The sequence below is a fragment of the Papaver somniferum genome, chromosome 3, assembly GCF_003573695.1.
Source record: "Papaver somniferum cultivar HN1 chromosome 3, ASM357369v1, whole genome shotgun sequence".
In the NCBI taxonomy this organism is placed as follows: Eukaryota; Viridiplantae; Streptophyta; class Magnoliopsida; order Ranunculales; family Papaveraceae; genus Papaver; species Papaver somniferum.
In genome coordinates this window covers 14,562,914-14,589,232 of record NC_039360.1, presented here as the reverse complement: position 1 = coordinate 14,589,232, position 26,319 = coordinate 14,562,914, and the positions used below count along the sequence as shown (strand labels likewise).

General features: G+C 39.9%; 2 protein-coding genes across 3 annotated transcripts; both read right to left on the bottom strand.

Moving 5' to 3' along the window:
* Window positions 1–2,861: 2,861 nt before the first annotated feature.
* LOC113355361 (probable histone H2A.1) lies at window positions 2,862–3,679 on the bottom strand. Its single transcript, XM_026598197.1, has 2 exons — window positions 3,423–3,679; window positions 2,862–3,278 (listed from the first exon to the last, which is right to left on the bottom strand). Exons 1-2 carry the CDS (start codon window positions 3,621–3,623, stop codon window positions 3,036–3,038), a joined length of 444 nt encoding a protein of 147 aa, XP_026453982.1. The 5' UTR covers window positions 3,624–3,679; the 3' UTR covers window positions 2,862–3,035.
* On the bottom strand, window positions 2,862–9,580 carry LOC113355360 (probable histone H2A.1). 2 transcript variants are annotated; one of them, XM_026598196.1, is made up of 3 exons: window positions 9,296–9,580; window positions 8,896–9,165; window positions 2,862–3,008 (listed from the first exon to the last, which is right to left on the bottom strand). In XM_026598196.1, the coding sequence occupies exons 1-2, from the start codon at window positions 9,494–9,496 to the stop codon at window positions 8,923–8,925; spliced, it is 444 nt and encodes a 147-aa protein (XP_026453981.1). In that variant the 5' UTR covers window positions 9,497–9,580; the 3' UTR covers window positions 2,862–3,008; window positions 8,896–8,922. The 2 variants fall into 2 exon arrangements, with proteins under 2 accessions (XP_026453981.1, XP_026453980.1); XM_026598195.1 differs by lacking the exon at window positions 2,862–3,008 and having other exon boundaries at window positions 8,720–9,165.
* Between the last annotated feature and the right edge of the window lie 16,739 nt (window positions 9,581–26,319).

Here is a 26,319-nt window from a genome sequence, read left to right as displayed (position 1 = left end):
GCTTGGCAACTGCAAAAAAACTTAAGGAAAATCGTGAACGCTTAAGAAAACAATATAAAATATTTTCCCTTTTGGGATCTCTCTAAAATATAGAGAAACCCTTTTCTCATAGATTTTACAAAAGTAGAGAAATTGTGTGTATAATTGAATAATATTGTACAACTTAAGAAGAGGAACTCCCTGTTGTAGGGTTAAAAATTTCATTCACAAAAAAAAAAACAATAAATTATTATTTTTCCTAAAAACTTTCAGCATATTTATCAACAATATTATTGGATAATGAATATTACATGAAACTAGTTGGAAGCCTAACAAGCTAAGCTTCAACGACGTACCAGCCAAGGGAGCCGAAGCGGATACGTGGTTGATTATGTCGCAAGGGGGTAAGCTAACACTATTTTCCATGTCAAATACTGCAATATTGCAGCCATCGGGGATTCGAACCTCAGACCTCCTGGAACGCATCAACCTTTGAGGAACGGGATGACCAGTTGAGCTAGATACCCGTTTATTAATTGTTTTTATTAATTGTTTTTTTATTAATTGTTTACCAACAAATGAAACCCAAAATAAATAAATGAAATAGATAAAAAGGGTTTCCAAGCACATTCTAAAATTGCATCCGTTACAACCGACTCTAAACTGTTTCTTACATGATAATGGGAGTTCGTGTTCGGGTCATATTACATCAACGATAAACTAACTTTAGTGTAAATTCAAATTTCAAACTACTTGGTGCTTTTTGTTTGTCTGAATTACAAAAAGAATGTTGTTCATAGTAACATGTTAAAATCCTTATGCAAGCATATATTGGAAATATTAACAACAATTGAAAAAATACTGAGAATAATATTTAGCTCGAACCAATGGTTGATTTAGGATGCAACAGCAAATTGTCGCAGAATAATAGAGGCAAGTATGATATACGCTGTCCTAAAGACAATACCGCTGGCTACTACTCCTGTAGAGAGATGCTATAGCTTCATCGACGAGATGCCTCCAGGATACAACTATCGTTAGCGTTTTAACAAAACTTAAAACAGAGAAAACTTGATAGTAAAATTGTTTACAAAAAAACAGAGGAAGAGTAGAAGAGAGATGTTTCTCTGTTGTGTCAAATAAGCTGAAGACTCCTCTCTTACATAGTGTTCAAGACGTTACAAACGAGAGGAAAAAACATGCAAAGAAACCATGCGTACTGGTAATGTTTTTATTAAAAAACAGTGCAAGACAAGGGCAGTCATGAAACAGAGTGAAGATGCTTTTTTTTGTCAAAACAAAAAATCTGAGTGAGATACACGTTTAAAAATTTCAGCAAAAAGATAGGTCTGTGCACTCACACCCGATCCGACGGCGTGAAGCACCGCACGTACAGAAAAGGCAACATTACCCTAGTTTAGGTCTTCTCCCCCACACAAAAGTGAGTTGATCCAAAACGCCATGCCTTTTAACCAATTTTATGGTATTTAAGTCTAAAACTTTTTAGATTTTAATCTATGTGGGACTATTATTTTATCTATTCAATTGAAAAAACAATTAGTGGTCAATAAGTCTAGGATCAAATCATAGTCCGTGCATATTTGGTTTTAAAACAAATCTCGTATTTTCTAACAGCATATATTGATACAGTCAAACTGCTGAAAAAAGATCAACTCATTGAGATGCAAGCATCTGCAATAAAATATCTGTCTCGTACTGTTTCATAGGTGTTGTTAGATTTAGTCTCGTGCTAAGCCCTTGTGGATCAATCTAGTCTAACTGAGGGAGGCAATCGGCTAGATTTAATGCACCCAACAGCTTTGGAAATTCTTGTAATATGGATATGAAGTAGTCCTTGTTGCCATGAAACTTTGCATCAGACAACACGAAAGCAGCTTGGAAGGTTACGTTCATTGAGAGTATGAACACTAATTGGCCAACATTAACAGGTGACGCGGTTTGACACAATACAGTTCAATTGTAAAATCAACTTCTTCCCTTATAGTGCAAATTCTTACGTCGATTGGTGGCAGGAAATTGAAGGTTAAAGTTCCCATAGAATGTTATTGGTTCAATCCTGAAGTGAATGAGGAGTTATTGTGCTGCTATTGGTAATCCTGGAAATGATGGATTTGGTTTTATCTGTCAAAACCGTGATTGTCAGGCTTTTGGTGCTGTTCTGCTTTGGAGTAGGCCGTTGGTATCACTTCAAGAAGGTGGTTATTAATTCAGATTCTAGTTCAGTTATTTTGGACTTTCAAAATAATAACTATTGTGGGAGTTGTCTAGATGGCGAAGGATTTGCATTGTGTTGGAATATGTTAGATTTGCTCACTGCCGTAGAGAAGTGAACTTTTCTGCAGATTCCTTCGCCAAATGTGGTTCCAGGTTAATGCAGTTGTAATAGAGAATTTCTTTTTTTTGCTCTTTACGTTTTGCCTTCATTCATTTAGCTGTTTCAGCTGTGTAAGTGGCTGTACATTATAGGCTTTATAACTGTTCCCTTACAGGCAGCACTCCATGATTCTGGAAGAAACCAGTTTCAATTTTAGAATCAACTTCTTGCCTAAAGTTTATGAGAAAATGCCAATCTAGTAAACTGAATGGAAGCACACCATTTTTATCCAGTATCATCATCAGCTTTAGCTCGGAAGTTAGTTTTCAAGCCGACGTTTTGGTATGACTACTACATATGCAGGTGTTGTTAAGAAAATTAAGCTAAGCTAGACCTTCTTGGGCAAAAGTTCTTGATTTACAGAAGAGGCACCAAAAATTTCCAAAATCTAAAATTTCAAAATTGTAACTTTGTTATTAGTATGTTTATGAATGCTTCTGTGAGATTTGATTCAAAAATAGGATTTCAAGCAATTGAATACTGAATCTGAATTTAAAGATTGATGATTCCATTGATTTGATATGAACATGAAAACCCACTACAGAAAGAGATTACAAACCCTAAAATCTGAATCATTAAAATCAACAAAATGATTTCATAACCCCAAAAAGTTGAACCCTACATTTCATTACAGATTACTTTCTAGATCTAGAAGATCTTACTACTTCTTTGGAGATTTAGCAGCAGTAGATTTTGATGGAGATTTTGGAGTACCGGCAGCCTCATCCTTCTTCTTTGGTAACAAAACAGAGTTGATGTTGGGAAGAACACCACCACTAGCAATAGTAACACCAGAAAGCAATTTCCCCAATTCCTGGTCATTCCTAATCGCCAACAACAAATGTCTTGGGATGATTCTTGATTTCTTGTTGTCTCTGGCAGCATTTCCAGCTAATTCCAATACCTAAAAACCCAATTCAAAAAACAATTACACACAAATCAGAATCAAAATAAAAATCAAAATCAAATTCATTGAAAACCCAGATTCAGAATGAAGAAAAACAGTAAAATTAATAAAAACTAGGGCTTGTTTGTTTGATTTTTTTACCTCTGCAGCGAGATACTCAAGAACAGCAGCCAAGTAAACGGGAGCACCAGAACCGAGTCTTTGAGCATAACGACCCTTCTTTAAGAAACGAGTGATTCTTCCAACTGGGAATTGAAGTCCAGCTTTGGCTGATTTTGTTACTGCTTTCTTTCTATCACCACCTTTCCTTCCTCCCTTGCCAACCTTTGCTGTTCCTTCCATTATCACTTAAAAAGTTTCTGAAAATCGCTATGAATCGTTTGAGAGATGAAGATAAGATTTGTGAATCAAAATGTTCTTGGTTGCTGGTTATTTATACTGAACTAGCGATCCGTATGCTTTATTATTAACCAATAAGATTTCTTCCACTTTCAGAAAAATCAGACGGTAAGAGATTAAGACACGTCACCGATCCGTATGTTTCTTCTGTCAAAAATGAACAAAAATGAAATTTTGTTCCTACATTTTAAATATTTTTAAAAGACAAAAGAATCCTTATTTTGGTGGTAACAATTACATGATATTGCTGAGCGAATGAGCGGCCAAGTTTGTGCAGCCTGTGTGTCGTGGTAACATGTTATGGATGTTGTGGAGAACCACCAGAATCAGCAAAGATATTAGAACTTTGCGAGAAATATATAAGTGTGATATCCCGTGTTGCACCTAGAACTTTGGTCTTTGGGAGAAATATAGCATGCTGGGAGAAACTTACATAAATGCACTGTGTATTTTACATGAAGCCATTAGATGTCTTCCGGGTTGAGCGCAGATCGAAAGAAATACTCCCTCCATTTTTAAAGGATAGGCTGGTTATAAAATCGAGACAGAATTGATCCCAAAAGGTAGAAATTGACAGAAATATGTCAAGTGTGATACGCGGAAATTGCATCTAAAATTGATACATAAAAAACATTGTGTATTTTACATGTAGTCCTATAGGAATAAGATTTTACAAGAAACTCATTTGTTTAGAGCACGCCTTGGCTTGTAGCAAAATCGTGGCTTTACTCTAGTTACCAACACCCGGTTAAAATTTGAACCTATGCGTATATGGTTCTTGATTTGTATTCTTGGTAAATGCCGAATCGTCAATCAAGCAGACAGATTATACCTAGTTTAATTGGGAGCCATAACTTCTAATTAGGGGCCATGGAATTTTGCCCCCCAAATTTTTGATGGGTGTAAAAATCAGAAGATGAATATACTATTTTACCCTTGATTAATTTTTTTTTCAAGTAACGACCCTTCACCGACATTAACGATAGTTTAGGGTCGTCATATACATCATGATCAAAACAATAACGACTCTAAACTGTCATACACTAACGACTCTTTTTAGAGATTAACGACATTTCTAAAACATTAACGACTGTTTAAGTCGTCAAATGCGTAACCAAAACAGTAACGACCCTTCCAAAAGGTCGTCAAGGAATTGATCATTTTTATGACGACCCAAAACTGTCGTACATTTCCGCCATTAATGAATCTTCGACAGTTTAGAGTCGTAACTTAAACAGTCTAAACATTAACGACTGTTGAGGGTCTCGTCAATGAAAATTTTTAATACCCTAACAATTTTTCATAACCTGGAAAAGTTGCAGGTTTGAGTCGTCATTTTTGGTGTCAATAAATTGACGACTTTCTAGAGTCGTTGGGGTATACATCCCTCGACATTGACGACTCTTCCTCTGTGCTGTGACATACATCCAATCCATGGGAGAATTTAAGATAATCTTACCATCAACACAATCATCTTTGTTGCTTGAACCTTCCCCAACATCATTTCCCCTACTTGAATTACTCACTTCTAAAAACCCTAAATTTTCCTCTAAAACCTCCTCTTCTTCTTCTCAACTCAAACAACAACAACAACAAAAAAAGATAAAAAAAAATATATTGATTCTAAAATCTGAGTTTAATCTAACATAATCTAACCAGACTAATTAACTTAACTTAATTAAATTTTAATATTAATCATTTAAAGGCAGTTTAGTCATTTAAAAATATTTTGGTTAAAGGGTGACTCAATTTGAGTTTTAATGATCATTTTTGTCCTCTAGTGGGAGGCCCCTAATTGTTTTTTGGGGCCCCAATTAAACTAGGAGATTATACATTTCCAATATTTTTTGCCCTGTTCAGAAACTTACAACTGTGCATTTCAGTCATATCAGTGAAAGAAAATGTTACAGACCTTCTTTTGGCATGAGAATATCCTACACAATTTGCCAACTCATAAATTGAGACATGAATAGGACAGCAGTATATAGTGGTGAGAACCAAACAACACCAACATGAGATAAATTGGGATTGAACGCAGCCCGATGGAGCGTCAGATAACACAAACACAAAATCAAACACTAATACATGTTGGGAACCAGAATACACGGAATATCATGGTGTGAACATATGAAAAACGACACAAAGATTTATATCGACATTAAGGCAATCAAACTGGAAGGACTGGAGCTGCAACTCACATTTGTCATCCTTTCTAGCCAGATTCAGGCTAGTTTTAGTGCAAGCACCAGTCAAAGTACTTCTGCCTCACAAGATGATCTTTCTATAAACTGCAAACTGAAGCAGCCTTAGGATCCGGTTCACATATTCTGTCAACTAGAACGGCGGCATGATTACCCATTCATTCCGGCACATTGATTAGTTCTTTCAAGCCTCCTGCAGCTTCTCGATTTTCCCTTTCATAACAGTTAAGAGTCTGGTTAAGCAATGCATTTTTGTCTGATAGGTTAAAGTGTAGGCTCAAAACTGTTTCACATCTTTCAGCATGAAGACACTTTTATCTGTTGCATTGAACTCAGAAGCCAAGGGATCCGACAGGAGCTTTACAAGCAGCTTGCAGGAGGCTCTCTTACGCATCAGTGTACTCCAACTGAATAGCCTAATCTTTCCCAAGTAAAAAAGGTATCAAAATGCTTTGCGAGGTCCTTCTCCTGTTGTTGTCTCTCCCTCCTCTTTTCTGCACTTCACTTTTCCCTCTTATGTGAATTTGGAGATAACCGCAGTGCGCTCACAGCCTCATTATGCATGTTGAGGCAGAAGGCAATCTTCGAGTTGAAAGCAGATTGAGGTTCATTTGTGGAATATACATCCCCAGTGTCCTTTGATACCTTCCATCCATTTGCATGGTCCAAAGTTGCATCTAAGGCGCCATCACGGATTGCCTTGGCTACAATGCTCTCGACTGCAACCTGAAAACCAAAAGAAAATTTGAAGATCTCTTATCACAATCCCTAAATAATATAAACAGTAACATTTAATCTGATCGATTGTTTCCTACTAGACTAGTAAAAGGGCTCACATGAAGCAATAACTCAGCACCCATCTAACTGAGTCAGCGAGTAGAAGAATAGGCAACTACTCATTTGGTGCAAGTTTGAACAGTCAGATTCACATTTGTATGCTCAAAGTATGGCCTCAAAACTGTTCTCATGCCTTTCTCCATGAAGACACCTGTCTCTGGTGTATCTCCAAGTAGCAGCCAAACTATGATGCCCCATTTGTTGTATTGAACTCGGAAGCCAAGGGCTCAAACAGGAGCTTCATGAGCAGCTTGCAGGAGGATCTCTTTCACATCTGTGTACTCTATCTGAATAGTCCTAATTTTCCAAAGTAAAAAAAGGTATGAACAGCACTGCATAAAGAAAGTACAGTAGAATAACCGGACAACAAGTGCCCAAAAACTTACTAAACCAGCGTTACACTATGTTGATTTTAATGTGATCTCAGGATCCCAGAATTTGATGCATTTCATTATTGGTTAAACCTTAGCCTTCCTAAATGGGATCTTCTCTGTATACTTATAACCCATTATGATAATTTCACAAGCATAAAAAGATAATGCACAACTGAATAGTTACAGATCAACAGGCATCATGCTTAACCATTCAGAAGAGAATTACCATAGTATCGGATACAAAACTTATGCTTGTTAGACTCTCAGCTCGTTTATCATCATAACTTAACCATAACTATGATATAAACATCTATTGCTGTGAACATAATTACTCCTGGACCCTGGTATTATACAAGTGAACTTAACAAACAGTGTCCAAAAATACACACGGTCTATACTCCCTACTTTCACTTCTGGACTATGTGAGCTGAAGAACAAGTCACTTATACTACTAATTGGATGCGTCTAGTTCAGAGTGTAAGCATATCTCAAGTTTACCTGCAATTTTAATGGTACATTCCAAGATTATTTCCATTATTTTTTTAAAGTCTTCTGATAAAGACGTAAACCTTCTCCAATCATCAAGCATAACATTCAGGCCGTGAAGTTTGTTATCCAAACCGTATCAGCAATTGTGCAAGCTTCATTCGAAATTCCTTCTATACAGCTATGGATGATCCATCAGAAGAACAAGTATCTTGTATTATATTGGATACGTCTAATTCAGAGAGTAAGAATGTCTTAACATTTACCTGTAATTTTTGTGGTACCTTCTTCAAATTTATGATCCAAACCGTAACAGCAGTTGTCCAAACTACGTTCGAAATTCCTACTTGGTTCACATAAACCTCTAAAGTGTGATGTATTCATAGACCTCATCTTCAATCCAATTCTTCGGAAATATTTATCATTCTTGATTATATTAAGGATCTCTTGGTGCTGAAAACAAAGTTACCCAGATTGACTGCACTCTCCCCACTAGGCTTAAAAACTTGAAGATTCTCTCCAACATACAGGTCCTTTACAAATTCCATAGGATCTTTCACTTCCGCCCTTCTTTCTACTTGGCTCCTTTCAATTACATGCCATGTATATCCTGCAACACATTAAAACAGTAATGATATTAGTACACAAAAGACATCAAATAGTAAATGTACAACCAGAAAATTGAATAGGCCTTTTATCAACAAATGTTAGCCGAAATAGCAGCACAATCTAAGCAAACCATATTTTTATCAATGTAGTATAACAAAGGCAAGCATCATTACAGCATCACATGTTATAATATCCACCTAAATCTATCTTTCAACGGTTAATTGATTGCTCCAAAACTTCATTCTAAGAAAAATTAATGCATATCCATCATTTTATTGCATGTCAAAACTCATGTCAATGTATCAAGGAATTCAAACTTCCATCAACAGGTAATTGAAGGACCAAAAGTTAATGCTGAACCTCTCAATCAAGAGAAACGAATTAATAAATATGGTAAACCAATAATTCTGCAATCAGCATCACTCGTGAATTTCATAATCACGTTCATTTCGATACAGATGAAAAACTTAAGGAGAGAAAATGCCGAGGGATTCTGTGAGATTTGATTGAAAAATGGGATTTCAAGCAAATTGAAAACTGAATCTGGATTTAAAGATTAATTCCATTGATTTGATATGAACATGAAAACCCACTACAGAAAGAGATTACAAACCCTAAAATCTGAACCATAATCATTAAATCAACAATCAACAAACTGATTTTATAACCCAAAAGTTGAACCCCCTACCCCCTAAATTTTCATTACAGATTACTTTCTAGATCTAGAAGATCTTACTACTTCTTTGGAGATTTAGCAGCAGTAGATTTTGATGGAGATTTTGGAGTACTGGCAGCCTCATCCTTCTTCTTTGGTAACAAAACAGAGTTGATGTTGGGAAGAACACCACCACTAGCAATAGTAACACCAGAAAGCAATTTCCCCAATTCCTGGTCATTCCTAATTGCCAACAACAAATGTCTTGGGATGATTCTTGATTTCTTGTTGTCTCTGGCAGCATTTCCAGCTAATTCCAATACCTAAAAACCCCATTTCAAAAAACAAAAACCCAAATCAGAATCAAAATCAAATTCATTGAAAACCCAGATTCAGAATGAAGAAAAACAGTAAAATTAATAAAAACTAGGGCTTGTTTGTTTGATTTTTTACCTCAGCAGCGAGATACTCAAGAACAGCAGCCAAGTAAACGGGAGCACCAGAACCGAGTCTTTGAGCATAACGACCCTTCTTTAAGAAACGAGTGATTCTTCCAACTGGGAATTGGAGTCCAGCTTTGGCTGATTTTGTTACTGCTTTCTTTCTATCACCACCTTTCCTTCCTCCCTTGCCAACCTTTGCTGTTCCTTCCATTGATAATAACTTAAAATGTTTCTGAAAACTGGAAGAAAACTTGAGTTCTGAAAATGAGAATGAGAATTGAGAGATAGAATAAGATTTGTGAATGAAAATGTCCTTGTTTGCTGGTTATTTATATTGAAACCGCGATCCGTATGTTTCATTATTAACCAATAAGATTTGTTTTATAATTGCTCCACTTCAGAAACATCTGACGGTAAGAGATTGAGACACGTCACCGATCCGTATGCTTCTCCTGTCAAAAAACTTTATAGAAAATTGGGCGAAGCGGGAACGAAATTTACATTTTAAATATTTTGAAAGGACAAAAGAATCCTTATTTGGGTGGTAACAATTACATGGATTACATGCATATTGCTGAGCGGCCAAGTTTGTGCAGCCTGCGTGTGGTGGTAACATGTTATGGATGTTCAGGAGAACCACCAGAATCAGCTAAGATATTAGAATTTTGGGAGAAACATACGAGTGGTGCCATCCCGTGTTGAAGAAATCGCAACTAGAATTGGGAGAAATATGAGAAACTTACATATATTCGTTATGTATCCTGGCCTAAACCAAGAAATGGCCGTTCCACGCTTGCTTCGGTCACAAAGTGAAGGAGAAGGGTTGGTCTTAGGGAGGGAAGCGAAGGAAGTGTTGAGGCCAGAATAGTTGGTTCTGAAAGTGTGGGTGTTTTGCGACTTGTATCAGAAAGTTGAACTGGCGAGCTGAATGGAAAGCTACCAGGTGATTTCTGGATGTGTATTGTTATCCTGACCAAAAACTCGTTGTTTGGTGGAAATAGGTGAAACCTATTTATACAAGTCGTAATAAAACGTACCCTGGCCTCGTAAGAAGTGGAAGCGGTTGAGTGGTGGAAAAGTGGTAACGGGTAACGCCTGGAATTGATGTTTACTTAATGAAGATGCGTTTCACCACTTATTTCTTGTCATTACTAACCGCCTCACTCTTATGACACTTTGTTGTAACGGGCGTATTGCACGCCGCACGTTGTAAACCGCAAAACCAATACCCTGATGAGCATCCCCCAGTTTGTGACATGTTTTGAAGTCTCGAGAGTTTTCGTGGAAAACATGTAGCACTTTGCTACGTGTGGCAAGTTAAAATTGAGAGGCTTGTCGTAGGTAAATAGCATATGTGATGCTAGGCTCGTTTTGGCTAGTAGCTCTGGCATGGTGGCATGCCAGTGACCGTGGCATAGCGACGTGCTAGTAGCTGTGGCATGGTGGCATGCCAGTGGTCGTGGCATAGCGATGTGCTAGTAACCGTGACATGGTGGCATGCCAGTGGCCGTGGCATAGCGACGTGCTAGTAGCCGTGGCACGATGGTCTGCCAGTGGTCGTGGTGTTGTAAGTGGCGCTGGCATGCGGGTCTGGGAAGCGTGTCTGGCATGTGCGTCTGGTAAGCGCGTCTGGCATGTGCGTCTGGCATGTGCGTCTGGCATGTGCGTCTAACATGCGCGTCTGGCATGCGCGTCTGGCATGCGCGCCTGGCATGCGCGTCTGGCATGCGCGTCTGGCAAGCGCGCCTGGCATGCGCGTCCGGCAAGCGCGTCTGGCAAGCGCGTCCGGCAAGCGCGTCTGGCAAGCGCGTCCGGCATGCGCGTCTGGCAAGCGCGCCCGGCATGCGCGTCTGGCAAGCGCGTCCGGCAAGCGCGTCCGGCATGCGCGTCCGGTAAGCGCATCTGACATGCATGTGCGACATGCTGGCGTTTTTTGGGAAGCTGGCGCGTTTTTGGGAAGCTGGCGTGTTTTGGGAAGCCAATTTAGTATGGCGACCTTTTTGAGGTCGTGACAGGCTTGAAGCAACCTGATTGGTCGACGGGAAGAGGGCCGACATGCTAGGGCGCGGCCGCACTTTTAGCGCGCTGTGGCGGATTTGGTTGCCTAGATTTTTTAAGCATGGTTTCGACCAACGGGGTCCAGTATACTGCGCGGGGCGCGAAACCCGAATTTGCAAATGAGTTGGGTTTATGAGATCTTTGCGAGTTATCACAATAACTAGCTGGATTTTGTATGCTGCCACACAAAATCTTTATCTACAGAATGCAATGTGCTTTATGTCTGAGCATTACGTGCAATGGCCTTAACTTTGGTACTTGGAGGTTCATGCTACTCCGCTGCGAGTGAACATAAATCCGTCATGCCATACCGATTAAGGGTTCTGCTGGGGAACATGTTAGAGCACTGCTCGGTTAAACTTGCATGCATTGCTATCTCAAGCATGTTTGTCAATGTTAGTGATCAGAACTATAAGTCTTGATTTCTAGTCTCTTATAGCTAAGTCTCGGACTAGGATAGTAAGTGTAGTTGAGCTCAAGGACTTCATGGTGATTCATCATACAAGTAGAAGATATACTCAAGGAACCGGTGGAACTTCTCGAAAAAAAGGTATGTGGAGACTTGGACTTATCTGTCACTCAAAAGTCTATCTATTCTATCTCCCACTCTTTTAGACAAAAGTCGTATGATATATATATAGACTAAATCATACATATTTGGTATTTCGAGCCGAGTATACATCGCCTATCTATATCTCGAAATATGTGTTGGTAAGCTTTTCGCTTCGACCAAGTTTATCTTTACCTAGTGACGAAAGTCATGAATGTTTCAATCACTTTGGAAATTGCTTTGACGAGAAATAGTGTAACAACTATATAACGTCCTGTAATAATGTTTCAATGATTGGAATGAGAGTTTAGATTACATAACCAATGGATTCCTTAAATCGAAGTTTTCGAACTTTGTTGATCAAGAGAACCAGAAATATGGAAAGTGCCAAGTCCGCGAACTCAGTCCGCGAACTGCCGATGTTCTCAAACCCGAGAATTTTTGCTGGAGTTGACAAACTACTTGCGTGAGCCAAGTCCGCGAACCGGCGTATTTCTCGAACCCGAGAATTTCTGCTGGAGTTTGTAAACTATATCCGGTGTCTTAAGTCCGTGAACCTAGTCTGCGAACTTGAGAAGGTTATATATCTAAAGATGATTTCTGAACTTAATCTTAAAGACTAAGGAATGCATTTGCAAACTGTGACTATTAAAGTTCATGAACCGATTCGAGTGAATCAAATTATCTTTGCTTCAATTGTGTCTTGTGTAGTTATATAAGATTTCCTTGCAATTGAACAACTCTCTTAACTAGTTCATTTGAGTCAATTGAACTAGTTATGGTGAAGAAGAACATGGTTGGTATGAAACGCTCATATGGTTAACCTCTTTGGGTAGACTATTGTTGAACCAACAATGTACACGTTTGGGTACGGTTAACATACCTAGAAGCGTACAGTCATTTGTGTATGACAAGCTAAGTTTTCGATCTAACGGTTGATAAATATTAGCTTGAATCTAAATCAGGTTTTCATCTAACGGTGAATGTTGATTGCTTTGTAACTAAGGCAAAACCCTGATTTGAAAGGCTATATAAAGGAGACATCTAGTATTGTGCAAAACTAATCCCCACACCTTACGTGTGATACTATTTTGCGTGCTAGAGTCGATTCTCCTTTAACCTTTGGTTTTCTTCTTCTAAAACCAGGTTAACGACTTAAAGACTTCATTGGGATTGTGAAGCCAGACCGATACTACTTTTATCGTAGTTGTATGATCTAATCTTGCATCTTCTATCATAACAGTACAATCATATTGATTGGCTTGAGATCGTGAGAGTTCTTCATAGGCAAGATATAAAAAGTAATCACAAACACCTTCGTCCCATCGTTTGTGATTCCACGACATCTTGTTTCGCTACATACAATTAAGATTGTTGTGAGGTGATTGATTAATCTAGGTTGTTCTTCGGGAATATAAGACCGGATTATCAATTGGTTACTGTTCACCTTGATTATTATCAAAAGACGGAACAAAAACTTTTAGGGTTTTTCTGTGGGAGACAGATTGATCCTTTGATAGACTTGTCTATGTGAGACAAATTTGTTTACTGTTAAAGCCTACGATTTTGGGTCGTAGCAACTCTTAGTTGTGGGTGAGATCATCTAAGGGAATCAAGTGCACAGTATCCTGCTGGGATCAGAGGCTTAGGAAGTACAACTGTACCTTGGATCAGTGGGAGACTGATTGGGGTTCAACTATAGTCCAGTCTGAAGTTAGCTTGGAGGAGGCTAGTGTCTGTAGCAGCCTAATACATTGTGTATTCAATCTGGACTAGGTCCTGGGGTTTTTCTACTTTTACGGTTTCCTCGTTAACAAAATTCTGGTGTCTGTGTTATTTCTATTTTCGGATTATATTTGTTTATATAATTGAAATAATACAGGTTGTGCGTTTGAATCAATCAATTGGAATCCGACTTTTGGTTGCTGATTGATCTTTGGACATTGGTCTTTGGTACCGTCCAGGTTATTCCTTATAGACTCGCTGATTTCTATTAGCTCGAGTGAATCAAAACAAGAGAGAGATATTAACTCCTTGAGATACTTTTACCTAGATTGAGTCTGGATGTCTAGTTGATTCTCTATAAAGTGTTTCGGAGTTAGTCCATACAGATTGCTAAGCAAAATATTGGGTGGTGTTGTTAGACCCCGCTTTTTCAATTGGTATCAGACCAGGCAAACACGTTCAAGACCTTACAAGTCTGTGTTTGTAGCGATCTGACTCTATGGACAACTGTGCTATCTCAGTAAACGTACCACCAGTCTTTGATGGCTCAAACTACTCAGGGTGGAAAGTTGTTATGTGTGCTTATCTTCAAGCTTGTGATTTTCAAACCTGGGTACGTATTGTTAAAGGTTATGATCCTCCGGTTAATACAAAAGGCGATGTATTTATACCTAAGGTTGTTGGTAGTTATAGTCCTGAAGAATCTCTTGCTGCAATGCAAAACTCTAACGGATTAAATGCTATCAGACAGGCCGTTACCCCAGACCTTCAGCACTATGTGTCTACATGCACTAAGTCTAAAATGCCTCAGATATCTTATAAATTGTATTTGAAGATAAAAGATACGTTTCTAAGAAGCATGCCATCAATGGAGGAAATAACCTCAACACCCCCTGCATGAATACCTCTCTTGAACAGGTGATAATTCATGATCCAAATTCTGTTCAAACCTTTGCATTCAACACTGTCTCCGAGACAAGTAAATCCTCTAACTTGTCTTGGGCTGATGAGTGATGTTCTAATGATAATAGGTTTGATAAACCATTGTTCACAAAAAGGACTGTCAATTGTTGCTACTAAAGATTCTATGAAATAAAATTCTCTAAGTGTCAACGCTTTGAATGCGTCTATTGGATGTGATGAAACCGCAGCTCTCGCGGAGATACCTCCACGTACTCAAGGTATGTTTCAGAAGTTGAGTCTGACACAAAGATTTTTGAATTCTTGAATAAAGAGGTTCTTCAAGAAAATCTTCAATTAAAAGCTTCATTGAAGAAACTAGAATCTTTAATCCAGGTAAAAGATCTTGAGATATATTGTCTTAATGATCAATTCACCATAACCGTTGTTCTAAAGGAAAAAGAAATTAATACTCTCAAAGATGATCTTCAACGATTGTCTGGAAGTTCTGATAAAATCTCAGCAATATTTTTTGGTCAGAAATCCTTTGAAAATACCAATGGTTTAGGTTTTAAAAGCAAGTCTACAGGTATTGTCAATCATGGTCCAAAGTGTCATGGGAAATCAAAGGTTGGCAGTTGTGATAAATAGAAGGCACTTCAACAAGACAAGGAATCATCGATTTGTTCGTTTTGTGGAAATGAAAATCATGCTCAAAGCACGTGTTGGAAGTTCAAGAGGAGCAACAAAAGAATGTCCAGACTGCAAAAGAGCATGCAAAAGATGAATCTGGAAAATCAACAAAAGTCTTATAAAAGCAATGCTTCCAGAATCAGAAGAGGAAGGAAACCTGTTTATACAACAATCCTTGGTAAACAAGGGGAGCGTCTGGCTCACATTGTCTCTATCTAACTCCAGAGACGTTCGCATCCTCATCCTTAACTTGAGAAAATGAGGCTTTGTGTTTGTGTGGCTCAAGTATTGTACCTATTTTTGTTAAGAAAATATTCTCCTAACAATATAGATTGTGGACATTTAAACTGTGGAAGACTGTGTCAAGGATCTCTAGGGTTTGACACTTATAAATCTTCTCATATTCTTTTTCCATCTCATACGTTCTCATGGCTCATGTAACCAGAGGCACTTCCAAAAGTGATGCAGTAGAAGCAGTCAACATATATTTGTGCAAAGGAATCACTTCCTCGAGGATGATAAAGAAGAAGTCAACAATCTATGAAAAAGGTTCTTCCTCTAACTGTCTCTTTTCTGTGTATCATAATAATCATTTGAGAGACATGGTGAAAGCTTTCATCAACAAGCAAAGTGATCTAAAATCTCGAATCATTTCCTCTTTGTAAGAGATAACTCACTATGAACAAAGGTTGTTTCTAACCAAGAATACTCCGCGTGATCTAAAAAGAGAACTTAGTGAGTTAACTGACATTTCTGAAGATCTAGAGGAATTGAACGATCCCATTATCAATGGATTTTTCAATAATGAGAAGGAGTTTTCTGTAGATGCCTTGAGGAAAATCTACAATGCCTAGTAACTCTTCTTTTGGCTTAGTTGGAAGAATAACTAGTGCTTTGAATAGCGATGTGACTACACATAGCTATTATTTTCATCTTCTTGTTTTTAGGTACTTTGGTTTAAAATTCTAAAACTATTTGGAGGATGATGTTTTGCAATATTTTTGATTTTGTTATATTGCAACTTGTTATGGGATATTTGTGTTTACGTCCGTGAACTTTGTTGTCCCACATTTTTGTCAAAAGTAAAGTCGTTCACGATCGGTATTCATGTATTGGTTTAAGAATGAATAAACTTTTTGACATATACAAAAGTTAAGCCTATATTGTCAACCTTTGACGGAAGATAGGTTAAAAAATTTTGTATCCAAGGATTATTGCTATTGTATATGCTTGTGCAAAATAATGAATCCTTGTGTATTCCACGGTATAGATCTTCATTGATCCATCTTTTTGTATTACCGTAAGGCTCCGTGATGTGTCTTATGTTGAGCACGATACAACTAAGTTGATTATTTTTGATTAGCTTGGTTGGTTGTTCCGTGAGGTACGATATGTTGAGCATTTAGAACTAAATTAATCATCTCCTTGGTTATTTAGTTATTACTCCACAAGTTCTCTTGTGTTGAGTACATGAACGATTAAGACAATCACTCTCTTGTATGATTAACTTAGTCGTTGCTCCGTAAGTTTACTCATGTTGAGCACAATGAATTAAATTGATCACTTTTGTGGTTAATTTGATTATGTATTCCGATTAGATTATTCATGGGTTTACTTATGAATAATTTGATTGAGTGTTGGATATAAAAATCATTCTCATGGTTTTGGTGTCCAATAAAATCCTTCGTTTCTCTTGAAATTAAGGTCGCTCGTTGTTGTTCCCTTGGTAATGACATCAAATGGGGGAGAGTTCTTTTGAACTTGTGCTTAATGGTCATATCTTGAGGGGTGTGCGGCTGTGGAATTTTAGATGGGTTATCTTGTATCTTTAAACTCCTTGATGAATGTTTTTAGCTTCGGCTATATGATTGCATCTAAATAAGATGATGTGTGTTTCTTTCTCTCAGTCATGAAATGTCTCTTACGGAAATTTCATTATGATCCCGTTCTTGTACCTTTGCCAATTTTATTGACAAAAAAGGGGAGAATTAATATGTAGTTCACACTACAAATGCATATGGTTCTCGGATAATTGCGTAAGGGGGAGTGATTTTCATGTGAGATGGAGTATTGACTAAGGGGGAGTGATACATATCACCATAGTATTATTGTTGAAGTTGTGATACGATTGGACTTTGACACTGTATAATAATAGTATGACACTGTATAACAATGATCGAGACCGATGTTTTCTCATTGTTATAGCTACGAATCTTCAACAACGGTAATCCTAAACTTACAACCTTTGGGATCATTGGAGTACTTGGAAGTGATGAAGATTTCGAGGAATGTTGAAGATTAGACATGTGGAATGGGAGATACTAAAGTTTCATTATCTTTTTTGTATTTCATATGTATTGATAGTTTTGTCACTAAAATTGACAAAGGGGGAGATTGTTAGAGCACTGCTCGGTCAAACTCGCATGCGTTGTTATCTTAAGCATGTTTGTCAATGTTAGTGATCAAAACTATAAGTCTTGATTTCTAGTCTCTTATAGCTAAGTCTCAGACTAGGATAGTAAGTGTAGTTGAGCTCAAGGACTTCATGGCGATTCATCATACAAGTAGAAGATCTACTCAAGGAACCGGTGGAACTTCTCGACAAAAAAGTATGTGGAAACTTGAACTTATCTGTCACTCAAAAGTCTATCTATTTTATCTCCTACTCTTTGAGACAAAAGTCGTATGCTATATATATAGACTAGATCATACACATTTGGTATTTCGAGCCGAATATACATCGCCTATCTATATCTCGAAATATGTGTTGGTAAGCTTTTCGCTTCGACCAAGTTTATCTTTACCTAGTGACGAAAGTCATGAATGTTTCAATCACTTTGAAAATTGCTTTGACGAGAAATAGTGTAACAACTATATAACGTCCTCTGAGAATGTTTCAATGACTGGAATGAGAGTTTAGATTACATAACCAATGGATTCCTTGAACCGAAGTTTTCGAACTTTGTTGATCAAGAGAACCGGAAGTATGGCAAGTGCCAAGTCCGCGAACTGCCGAAGTTTTCAAACCCGAGAATTTTTGCTGGAGTTAACAAACTACTTGTGTGAGCCAAGTCATCGAACCCAGTCCGCGAACCGGCGTAGTTCTCAAACCCGAGAATTTTTGCTGGAGTTTGTAAACTCTATCCGGTGTCTTAAGTCCGCGAACCTAGTTTGCGAACTTGAGAAGGTTATATATCTAAAGATGATTTCTGAACTTAATCTTAAAAGACTAAGGAATGCATTTGCAAACCGTGGCTATTAAAGTTCATGAACCGATTCGAGTGAATCAAATCATCTCTGCTTCAATTGTGTCTTGTGTAGTTACATAAGATTTCCTTGCAATTGAACAACTCTCTTAACTAGTTCATTTGAGTCAATTGAACTAGTTATGGTGAAGAAGAACATGGTTGGTATGAAACACTCATATGGTTAACCTCTTTGGGTAGACTATTGTTGAACCAACAATGTACACGTTTGGGTACGGTTAACATACCTAGAAGCGTACAGTCATTTGTGTATGACAAGCTAAGTTTTCGATCTAACGGTTGAGAAATATTAGCTTGAATCTAAATCAGGTTTTCATCTAACGGTGAATATTGATTGCTTTGTAACTAAGGCAAAACCCTGATTTGAAAGGTTATATAAAGGAGACATCTAGTATTGTGCAAAACTAATCCCCACACCTTTCGTGTGATACTATTTTGCGTGCTAGAGTCGATTCTCCTTTAACCTTTGGTTTTCTTCTTCTAAAACCAGGTTAACGACTTAAAGACTTCTTTGGGATTGTGAAGCCAGACCGATACTATTTTTATCGTATTTGTGTGATCTGATCTTGCATATTCTATCGTAACAGTACAATCATATTATTTGGCTTGAGATCGTGAGAGTTCTCCGATAGGCAAGATATAAAAAGTAATCACAAACACCTTCGTCTCATTGTTTGTGATTCCATGACATCTTGTTTCGCTACCATACGATTAAGATTGTTGTGAGGTGATTGATTGATCTAGGTTGTTCTTCGAGAATATAATACCGGATTATCAATTGGTTCCTGTTCACCTTGATTATTATCAAAATACGGAACGAAAACTTTTAGGGTTTTTATGTGGGAGACAAATTGATCCTTTGATAGACTTGTCTGTGTGTGACAGATTTGTTTATTGTTTTGAAGCCTGCGATTTTGGGTCGTAGAAACTCTTAGTTGTGGGAGAGATCAGCTAAGGAAATCAAGTGCGCAGTATCCTGTTGGGATCAGAGGCGTAGGGAGTACAACTGTACCTTGGATCAGTGGGAGACTGATTGGGGTTCAACTATAGTCCAGTCCGAAGTTAGCTTGGAGTAGGCTAGTGTCTGTAGCGGCTTAATACAGTGTGTATTCAATTTGGACTAGGTCCCGGGGTTTTTCTGCATTTGCGGTTTCCTTGTTAAAAAAATTCTGGTGTCTGTGCTATTTCTATTTCTGCATTATATTTGTTTATATAATTGAAATAATACAGGTTGTGCGTTTGAATTAATCAATTGGAAATCTGACCTTTGGTTGTTGATTGATATTGAATGATCCTTGGACATTGGTCTTTGGTACCGTCCAAGTTATTCCTTGTGTTTGATCATAGACTCGTTGTTTTCTATTAGCTTGAGTGAATCAAAACAAGAGAGAGATGTTAACTCCTTGAGATACTTTTACCTAGATTGAATCTGACTGTCTAGTTGATTCTCTAGAAAGTGTTTCGGAGTTAGTCCATACAGATTGCTAAGCGAAATATTGGGTGGTGTTGTTAGACCCCCGCTTTTTCAGAACATAGCACAGGAAAGTACTCAGTGAGTCTAGTATTGGCGAGGTGCCGAAATTTACAGAGTGTTACGGATGAAAGCGTATTGAGCGTCTCAATAAATATGTCGGTGGAGAGGTTAGTACTCGCAGCATCACTTCCTTGCAAAGTGACGTCACATCTGATGCAAGGTTTTACAATTTTAACCCTAAGCTAAAAACCACCATCAACATTAAGTCCCCTGCTTAGCACGTAACATTGACATTGTTGCGGGGTAAGCACGAGATGGTCACATGCAAGAATAAATCTGAGAGAGCAATACGTGAAGAGATCGCCAAGGGAATTCACCTAATGTTTAGTGGAAGGCATAAGAAATCTGTGATCCTTGTGCTGGCGGATTTTGCATAGATTCGTCTTGGCATTGGCATCGGTGCTAGCTTGACTTGGGCGCGACTTGGCTTAGTTTGGGCGCGACTTGGCTTGGCGCGGTTTGGACGCGGCTTGGCGCGGCTTGGACGCGGCTTGGATGCGGTCTGGCTTGCGCGCGGGGATGGCTTGGCTTGGAGCCATTGGCTTAGCTTGGCGCAGAGATAACTTGGACGCGGAGATGTTGGCTCGGCTTGGGCGCGGAGACGTTGGCTCGGCTTGTCTTGGTCGCCCTCTTGCGTGGTTAACGCCTCCGTGGAAGGAGAACACATTCCAGGTACGCGTCTGTGCCAGGGTTCCGAGCTGGAAAATATATTCCTCCCTTGAATGTTTGACCTTTTTTCGTTTATTTGGGTTTCGACAATTGTGGCTGATTTTTCGGCTGTCATGTAGGCTGACCGCGTTTTTCCAGCATCCGTTTCTTTCTAGGTTTCCGCAGTATATATGCTGGTGAAACTATATCATCCTTCCCAGTTCACGGCAAAGATTTCTCCTGTTGAACCCATATTTCTTTCATCATGTCGAGCAGAAGTGAATCGTCCTCGAGCCAGCCTGATTCTTCAGTTAAGCGCGGACGTTCTTGCTCCTGCGACAATTCCCCCATCCGAATTATCCGAGTCAAGAAGATCATACCGGTATGCTTTCGTTAACCAATAGATATTTGTTTATTATTGCTGGCGAGTGACGAAAGGAGATTTTCTTTTGCGCAGAAATATCTAACTGGGACATGTGTGGCTATCGTTGATGATGATGATCTGACCTCCCCCCTTTCTTCGAAACCGAGCACACCAACCGCTGCTGATTTGGGCATCTCTTGCTATGAATATCCCAGTGCAAGCTTGTCATTTGAAATCCGCATGAAGTGTTTGTCTTCTAGCTACCGAAGCGTCGGTAAATTCCTGGTGCAAAAGGAATTCGTGAATCTGTATACGAAAATATGGAGAAAATATGGCCATATTGCCACCAGGAACGTGGTGAAGCATTGTTCGTCGGCTTTGGTTACCACAATGAATTTTCTCCTGCCTATGATCGTTGAAATGGAGGGCACATCCATCCGCTACGTCACGAAATCAACTATTGAAAGGTGGGAAAACATGGTGTCTACCTGTGAATCTCTTGAGTTCAATGTAAGTTGGTTGCGGCATCGCCTTGACATTATGAAGGTTGACAGAGCCGGTATTCTTGCCAACGTCGTTCCTGCCACAAAAGCTGTTTTGGAAGAGGAGAAGGCTCTGGCAGTGGAATATCAAAAGGTGGGAAAGGCTATCCAGGACTTGAAGAGTAGAACTGAAAGGTATCAAAACATGTTGAAGATGATGCTTTCAAGGAATTATAATCTATTGGATGGGCTCTTCTGAGTTATGTAGTTGTGAGACATCTGGTTTTCTTTCTAGTCTCGAACATATACATTTTTTTTGGTACTGGTTTTGGAGAAATAAGATAATTTTCATTGATATGCTTTGACTAAAATGAAGTTTTAATAACTGGGATGTGAAGGAAACAGAAAAATTCCTGGCTAGCCGTGCCATGAGATGGCGATGGGTGAGGTAATAGTTAGGCGTAGTATGCCTTGAGCCATTTTCCATTGATGATTGTTTCCAATTTGCCTCCATCTTCCTTGATGACTTTGTAGTATCCACAATTGTACACTTTGGTGACTACATACGGCCCTTCCCATTTTGGGGAGAATTTTGGTGCGGTCATGTCGTGTTGAATGTGTTTGGCAGTCTTCAACACCAAATCTCCTGCTTGAAAAACTCGAGGTTTCACTGCTTTGTCATACGCTTGGGAAACTCTACTTCTGTATGCTTACACATGATCCTCTGCTTTAGCTCTCCTGGAATCTAAAGTGTCTAGCTCCGTTACCCTGGCATTCAATGTTTCGGCTTCATTCCATTGGACTCCACTTGCCTCGGCAATCCTTGCCGACGGGATTTTAATTTCCGCTGGGAGAATGGCGTCCGCGCCGTAGACGAGAGAGTAAGGGGAGGCGCCAGTAGAGCTCCTTGGTGGTGTCTGATATGCCCAAAGCGCCATGGGTAACTGTTCATGCCACGTTCGAGGGTTATCGTGCACTGTCCGGCTGAGGATTCGAACAAGAGTCTTGTTGGTGCTTTCAGCCTGCCTATTCCCTTGGGGTAGTAAATGGTGGAGAAAACTTGTTTAATTCCATATTATTCAAGTAACTCCCGCACTTGTTTGTTGGCGAACGGAGTGCCGTTTTCGGTGATGATGTGTTTAGGCACACCAAAACGGTGAATGATATATTCCTCGATGAACGCTGCAATTGTGGCTCCAGTAGTCCCTCGTAAAGGAATGGCTTCGACCCATTTGGTGAAATACTCTGTTGCGGTTATTATGTACTCGTGTTGTTTTTATGATGACGGGTTGATCTTCCCGATGATGTCGAGTCCCCAGCTATAAAACGACCACGGACTACTTATCGAATGCAGCGGAGTAGAGGGTGCGTGTATAAGATTCCCATGAATTTGACATTTGTAGTATCTTTGAACAAAAGCAGCCGCGTCGTCTTCCATGGTCGGCCAGCAGTATCGCTCGTGTATTTGGAGAAACAACTTCCTTTTCCCTTGGTGCTCGCCTTCGTGCATTTATTTCAACATGATTAGGATTTTTGCCTCGCCCAGGCATCGTAATAAGTCTCCCCCAAAGCTTTTACGATACAGGATTCCTTCGTGAAGTATGAATCTTTTAGATCTTTGATGTACCCTGGTTGCATCTCTCTTGCTGTCAGGAAGTACGCCGTCGCGAAGATAACTGATGTACGGCTTCTGCCAGTCCCCAGCGTGGTTAATATTGAAAACTTCCAGTTGATGCGGTGGTGCTTGGCAATTGGAACAAGATCCTTGGAGCAAACGAGATTGAGTCTCAATTTCTGGCCAGTAGTAGCCAAGGCGTTACAGACGAAGATAAAGTGTTACTACCAGCATTTGCCCACAAACTTCGTTATGAATATGGTTAAGTTGCTGCTGCGCCTCTTCATCTCCTAGGAATCTTGATAGGGAACCATCTGGGTTTCGATGATACAACATCCCGTGAAGCATGAAGAAGTTTTGTAAGGTTTTGAGGCTGATTTTCCCTTGAAAAAGCGAGCTGTTAAGTTCTTGAATAATCGGCGTTCTCCAGTCGTTGGCTTCAGTCTCCTTGGATCGTGAAAGCCATGTCGATGCCATGGTTCTTCTCTTCACTGTCAGGGTTTCTTCCATCCCTCTAACTGCAACTTTGATGCTAATGCGGCTAGGCAATCAACATGTCTGTTGTTACTACGGCCAATATGCGTTATGGTTGCGTCAGCGAAGTAATTTAGCAGCTTTTGCGCTTCGGATCTATACGGGGCCAGCATTACCTTTTTCAGCGCGTATACTCCATTCATCTGGTTAACCAGCAACTTAGAATCACCCCTTATTTCCAGACGTGTAGCTCCAGCTTGCTTGGATAATGATAACCCTATGAGAAAAGCTTCATATTCTGCTGAATCGTTGGTGCAGCGAAAGTCTAGCTTGAAGGAATGCGAGAAAACTTCACCGATTGGGGATACTAGAACCACGCCTGCTCCTCCTGTATTATTGCTAGGGGTGGCGGAGCCATCGAATAATAGTATCCATGCCTCTTCCTTGGTGAAAGAGACTTCCGGAAACTCTCCAGGAAGGTCTTCGTGCAGTGCTGTGGTACCTTCCCCCGGGAAAGCTGCGAGTAAATCTGCGACCGCTTGTCCCTTGATAGCTTTTGAGGAAGCGCACGTTATATCAAACTCTGACATTTGGAGGAGTCATTTGGCTGGCATTCCTATCAGGGCCGGTTTTGAAAGAAAGAACTTCACAGGATCGGACCTGGATATCAGCACCACTTTATTTGAAAGCAAATAATGCCTGAACTTCTGAATGGAATGAATCAGAGCTAGGCACGCTTTTTCTGCTTTAGGGTATCTGAGTTCAGCATCTCTCAAAGTCCGACTGAAGTAATATATAGGGTGCTCAATTCCTTCCTCATCTTCTTGTGCGAGGAGGGCTCCGACAGCAGTATCACTAAAAGCAATGTAGAGACATAACGAGCTTCCTTGTACAGGAGACTTCATGACGGCTGAAGATGACAGTATCTATTGAATCTTCTGAAAAGCCTCTTGTTGCAACGGCGTCCAAACAAAACTTGCCCCTTTCTTCAGCAAGGGAGTGAACGAGGCAACCAATTGAGCTAAACCTGATATGAAACGCCGGATGTAGTTTACCCTACCCATGAAGCTCCGGAGTTCTTTCACAGTTCGTGGAGGTGGCATCATGAGGATGGCTTGGGTTTTGGCTGGGTCGACTTTGATTCCCTCGGCGGTCACTTGGAAACCTAGAAATTTTCCCTAAGAGACGCCAAAGGCACATTTCAAAGGATTCATCTTTAGCTTGTATTCACGGCACCTTTCAAACACCTGCCGCAACACTTCTGTATGGGCTGCTCGAGTTTTGGATTTAACCACTATGTCATCCACGTAGTCCTCAACTTGTGTATGCATCATATCATGGAAAATTGCTGTCATGGCGCGCTGGTAGGTGGCGCCAGCATTTTTTAAACCGAAAGGCATCACGGTATATTAAAAGTTTCCGAGAGGAGTACGAAAGGCCGTCTTACTTGCGTCGTGCTCGTACATCTTTATTTGATTGTAGCCACTGTACCAGTCCATGAAAGAGAACATGCCATGTCCACTGGTGGCGTCTACCAGCATATCGATGTTAGGGAGAGGAAAATCGTCCTTGGGGCAGCATTTGTTCAGATCCCTAAAATCAACGCAGCACCTGATTTGGCCACTCTTCTTTTTTACTGGAACCGCATTGGCTAACCAGGTAGGATGGTGAATGGGTTTGATGAAACCAGCGGCTAATAGTTTTTGAACTTCAATTTTGATATGTTCTTCTATATCATGTCTGAATTTCCTTGGGGTTTGTTTGACTGGCTTGGATCCGGGTATTACATATAGATGATGTGTGACCAGTTTCTCGTCCAGGCCAGGCATCTCCTCGTACGTCCACCCGAATATATCTCGATATTCCTTAAGAAGGTTCACAAGTTTTCCACATTCGTCGGCGCATAGAGTTGAACTGATTGAGATAGGCCGTGAAGATTCCTCGCTTCCGATGTTGACGACTTCGGGTTCGTCTGTGGTGGAGTTGGTTCCGTCCTGCAGTTGTTGTGGTGCATATGGCACCTCCTCTTGTGGCTCACTGTTGTGATTGCATTCCATTGGGCGGAGAGACTGGGTGGTAGTCTCCTCTGCTAATTGCTAACAGCGACGCCGATATATGGTTTTCCCTTTTCGTCACGACTTGCGATAAAAGCCCGCTCCCGCTTGGTATGAGTGTGATTTATGCTTTCACTTGATGAGGGGAGATTGGCGTGTTTTTCTTTTGGAGGGAGAACATGAGGTCGGGTCTCTTGGTACAATGATGTGAGTCTGTCATTTTCTTCGATTGATGTCCATGTCGGGAGCGGAGTGCAGTGGAATCTTCCTGACGAGTCCCGCGAATTTTCCCTTGGTTCGGATATCTCCATACTGCAGATTGGAGTATAAGAAGATAACGATGCGGGGATACGAATAACTTCTTCATTCAACATGGTCTTCAGACACTGGTGATATGTTGAAGGAATGATCATGTTATCGTGGAGCCACGGTCTCCCCAGTATCATGTGGTAGTCTAGCTCCTTTTCAATTACCTCGAACTTTACCTTTGACTGGATTGGCCTATCGACAGATTCAGGTTGATGTATCCATACGTGTTGGTTAGGTTGCCTTCGAAATCCGTCATCATGGTAGACTGACGTATGATTTTGCTTGACCGCACCTTGGCTATCCTGAGAGTTCTGAGAGTAACAACGTTGGAGGACGCCCCCGTATCGACGAGGGCCCTTTTG

Excerpts from the sequence above, each read along its gene's own strand:
- LOC113355361 (XM_026598197.1), bottom strand. The coding sequence starts at position 3,623 with ATGGAAGGAACAGCAAAGGTTGGCAAGGGAGGAAGGAAAGGTGGTGAT. Across the intron at positions 3,279-3,422 it reads TTGAGTATCTCGCTGCAGAG|GTATTGGAATTAGCTGGAAA; the intron begins GTAAAAAAATCA and ends TTGGGTTTTTAG.
- LOC113355360 (XM_026598196.1), bottom strand. The coding sequence starts at position 9,496 with ATGGAAGGAACAGCAAAGGTTGGCAAGGGAGGAAGGAAAGGTGGTGAT. Across the intron at positions 9,166-9,295 it reads TTGAGTATCTCGCTGCTGAG|GTATTGGAATTAGCTGGAAA; the intron begins GTAAAAAATCAA and ends TGGGGTTTTTAG.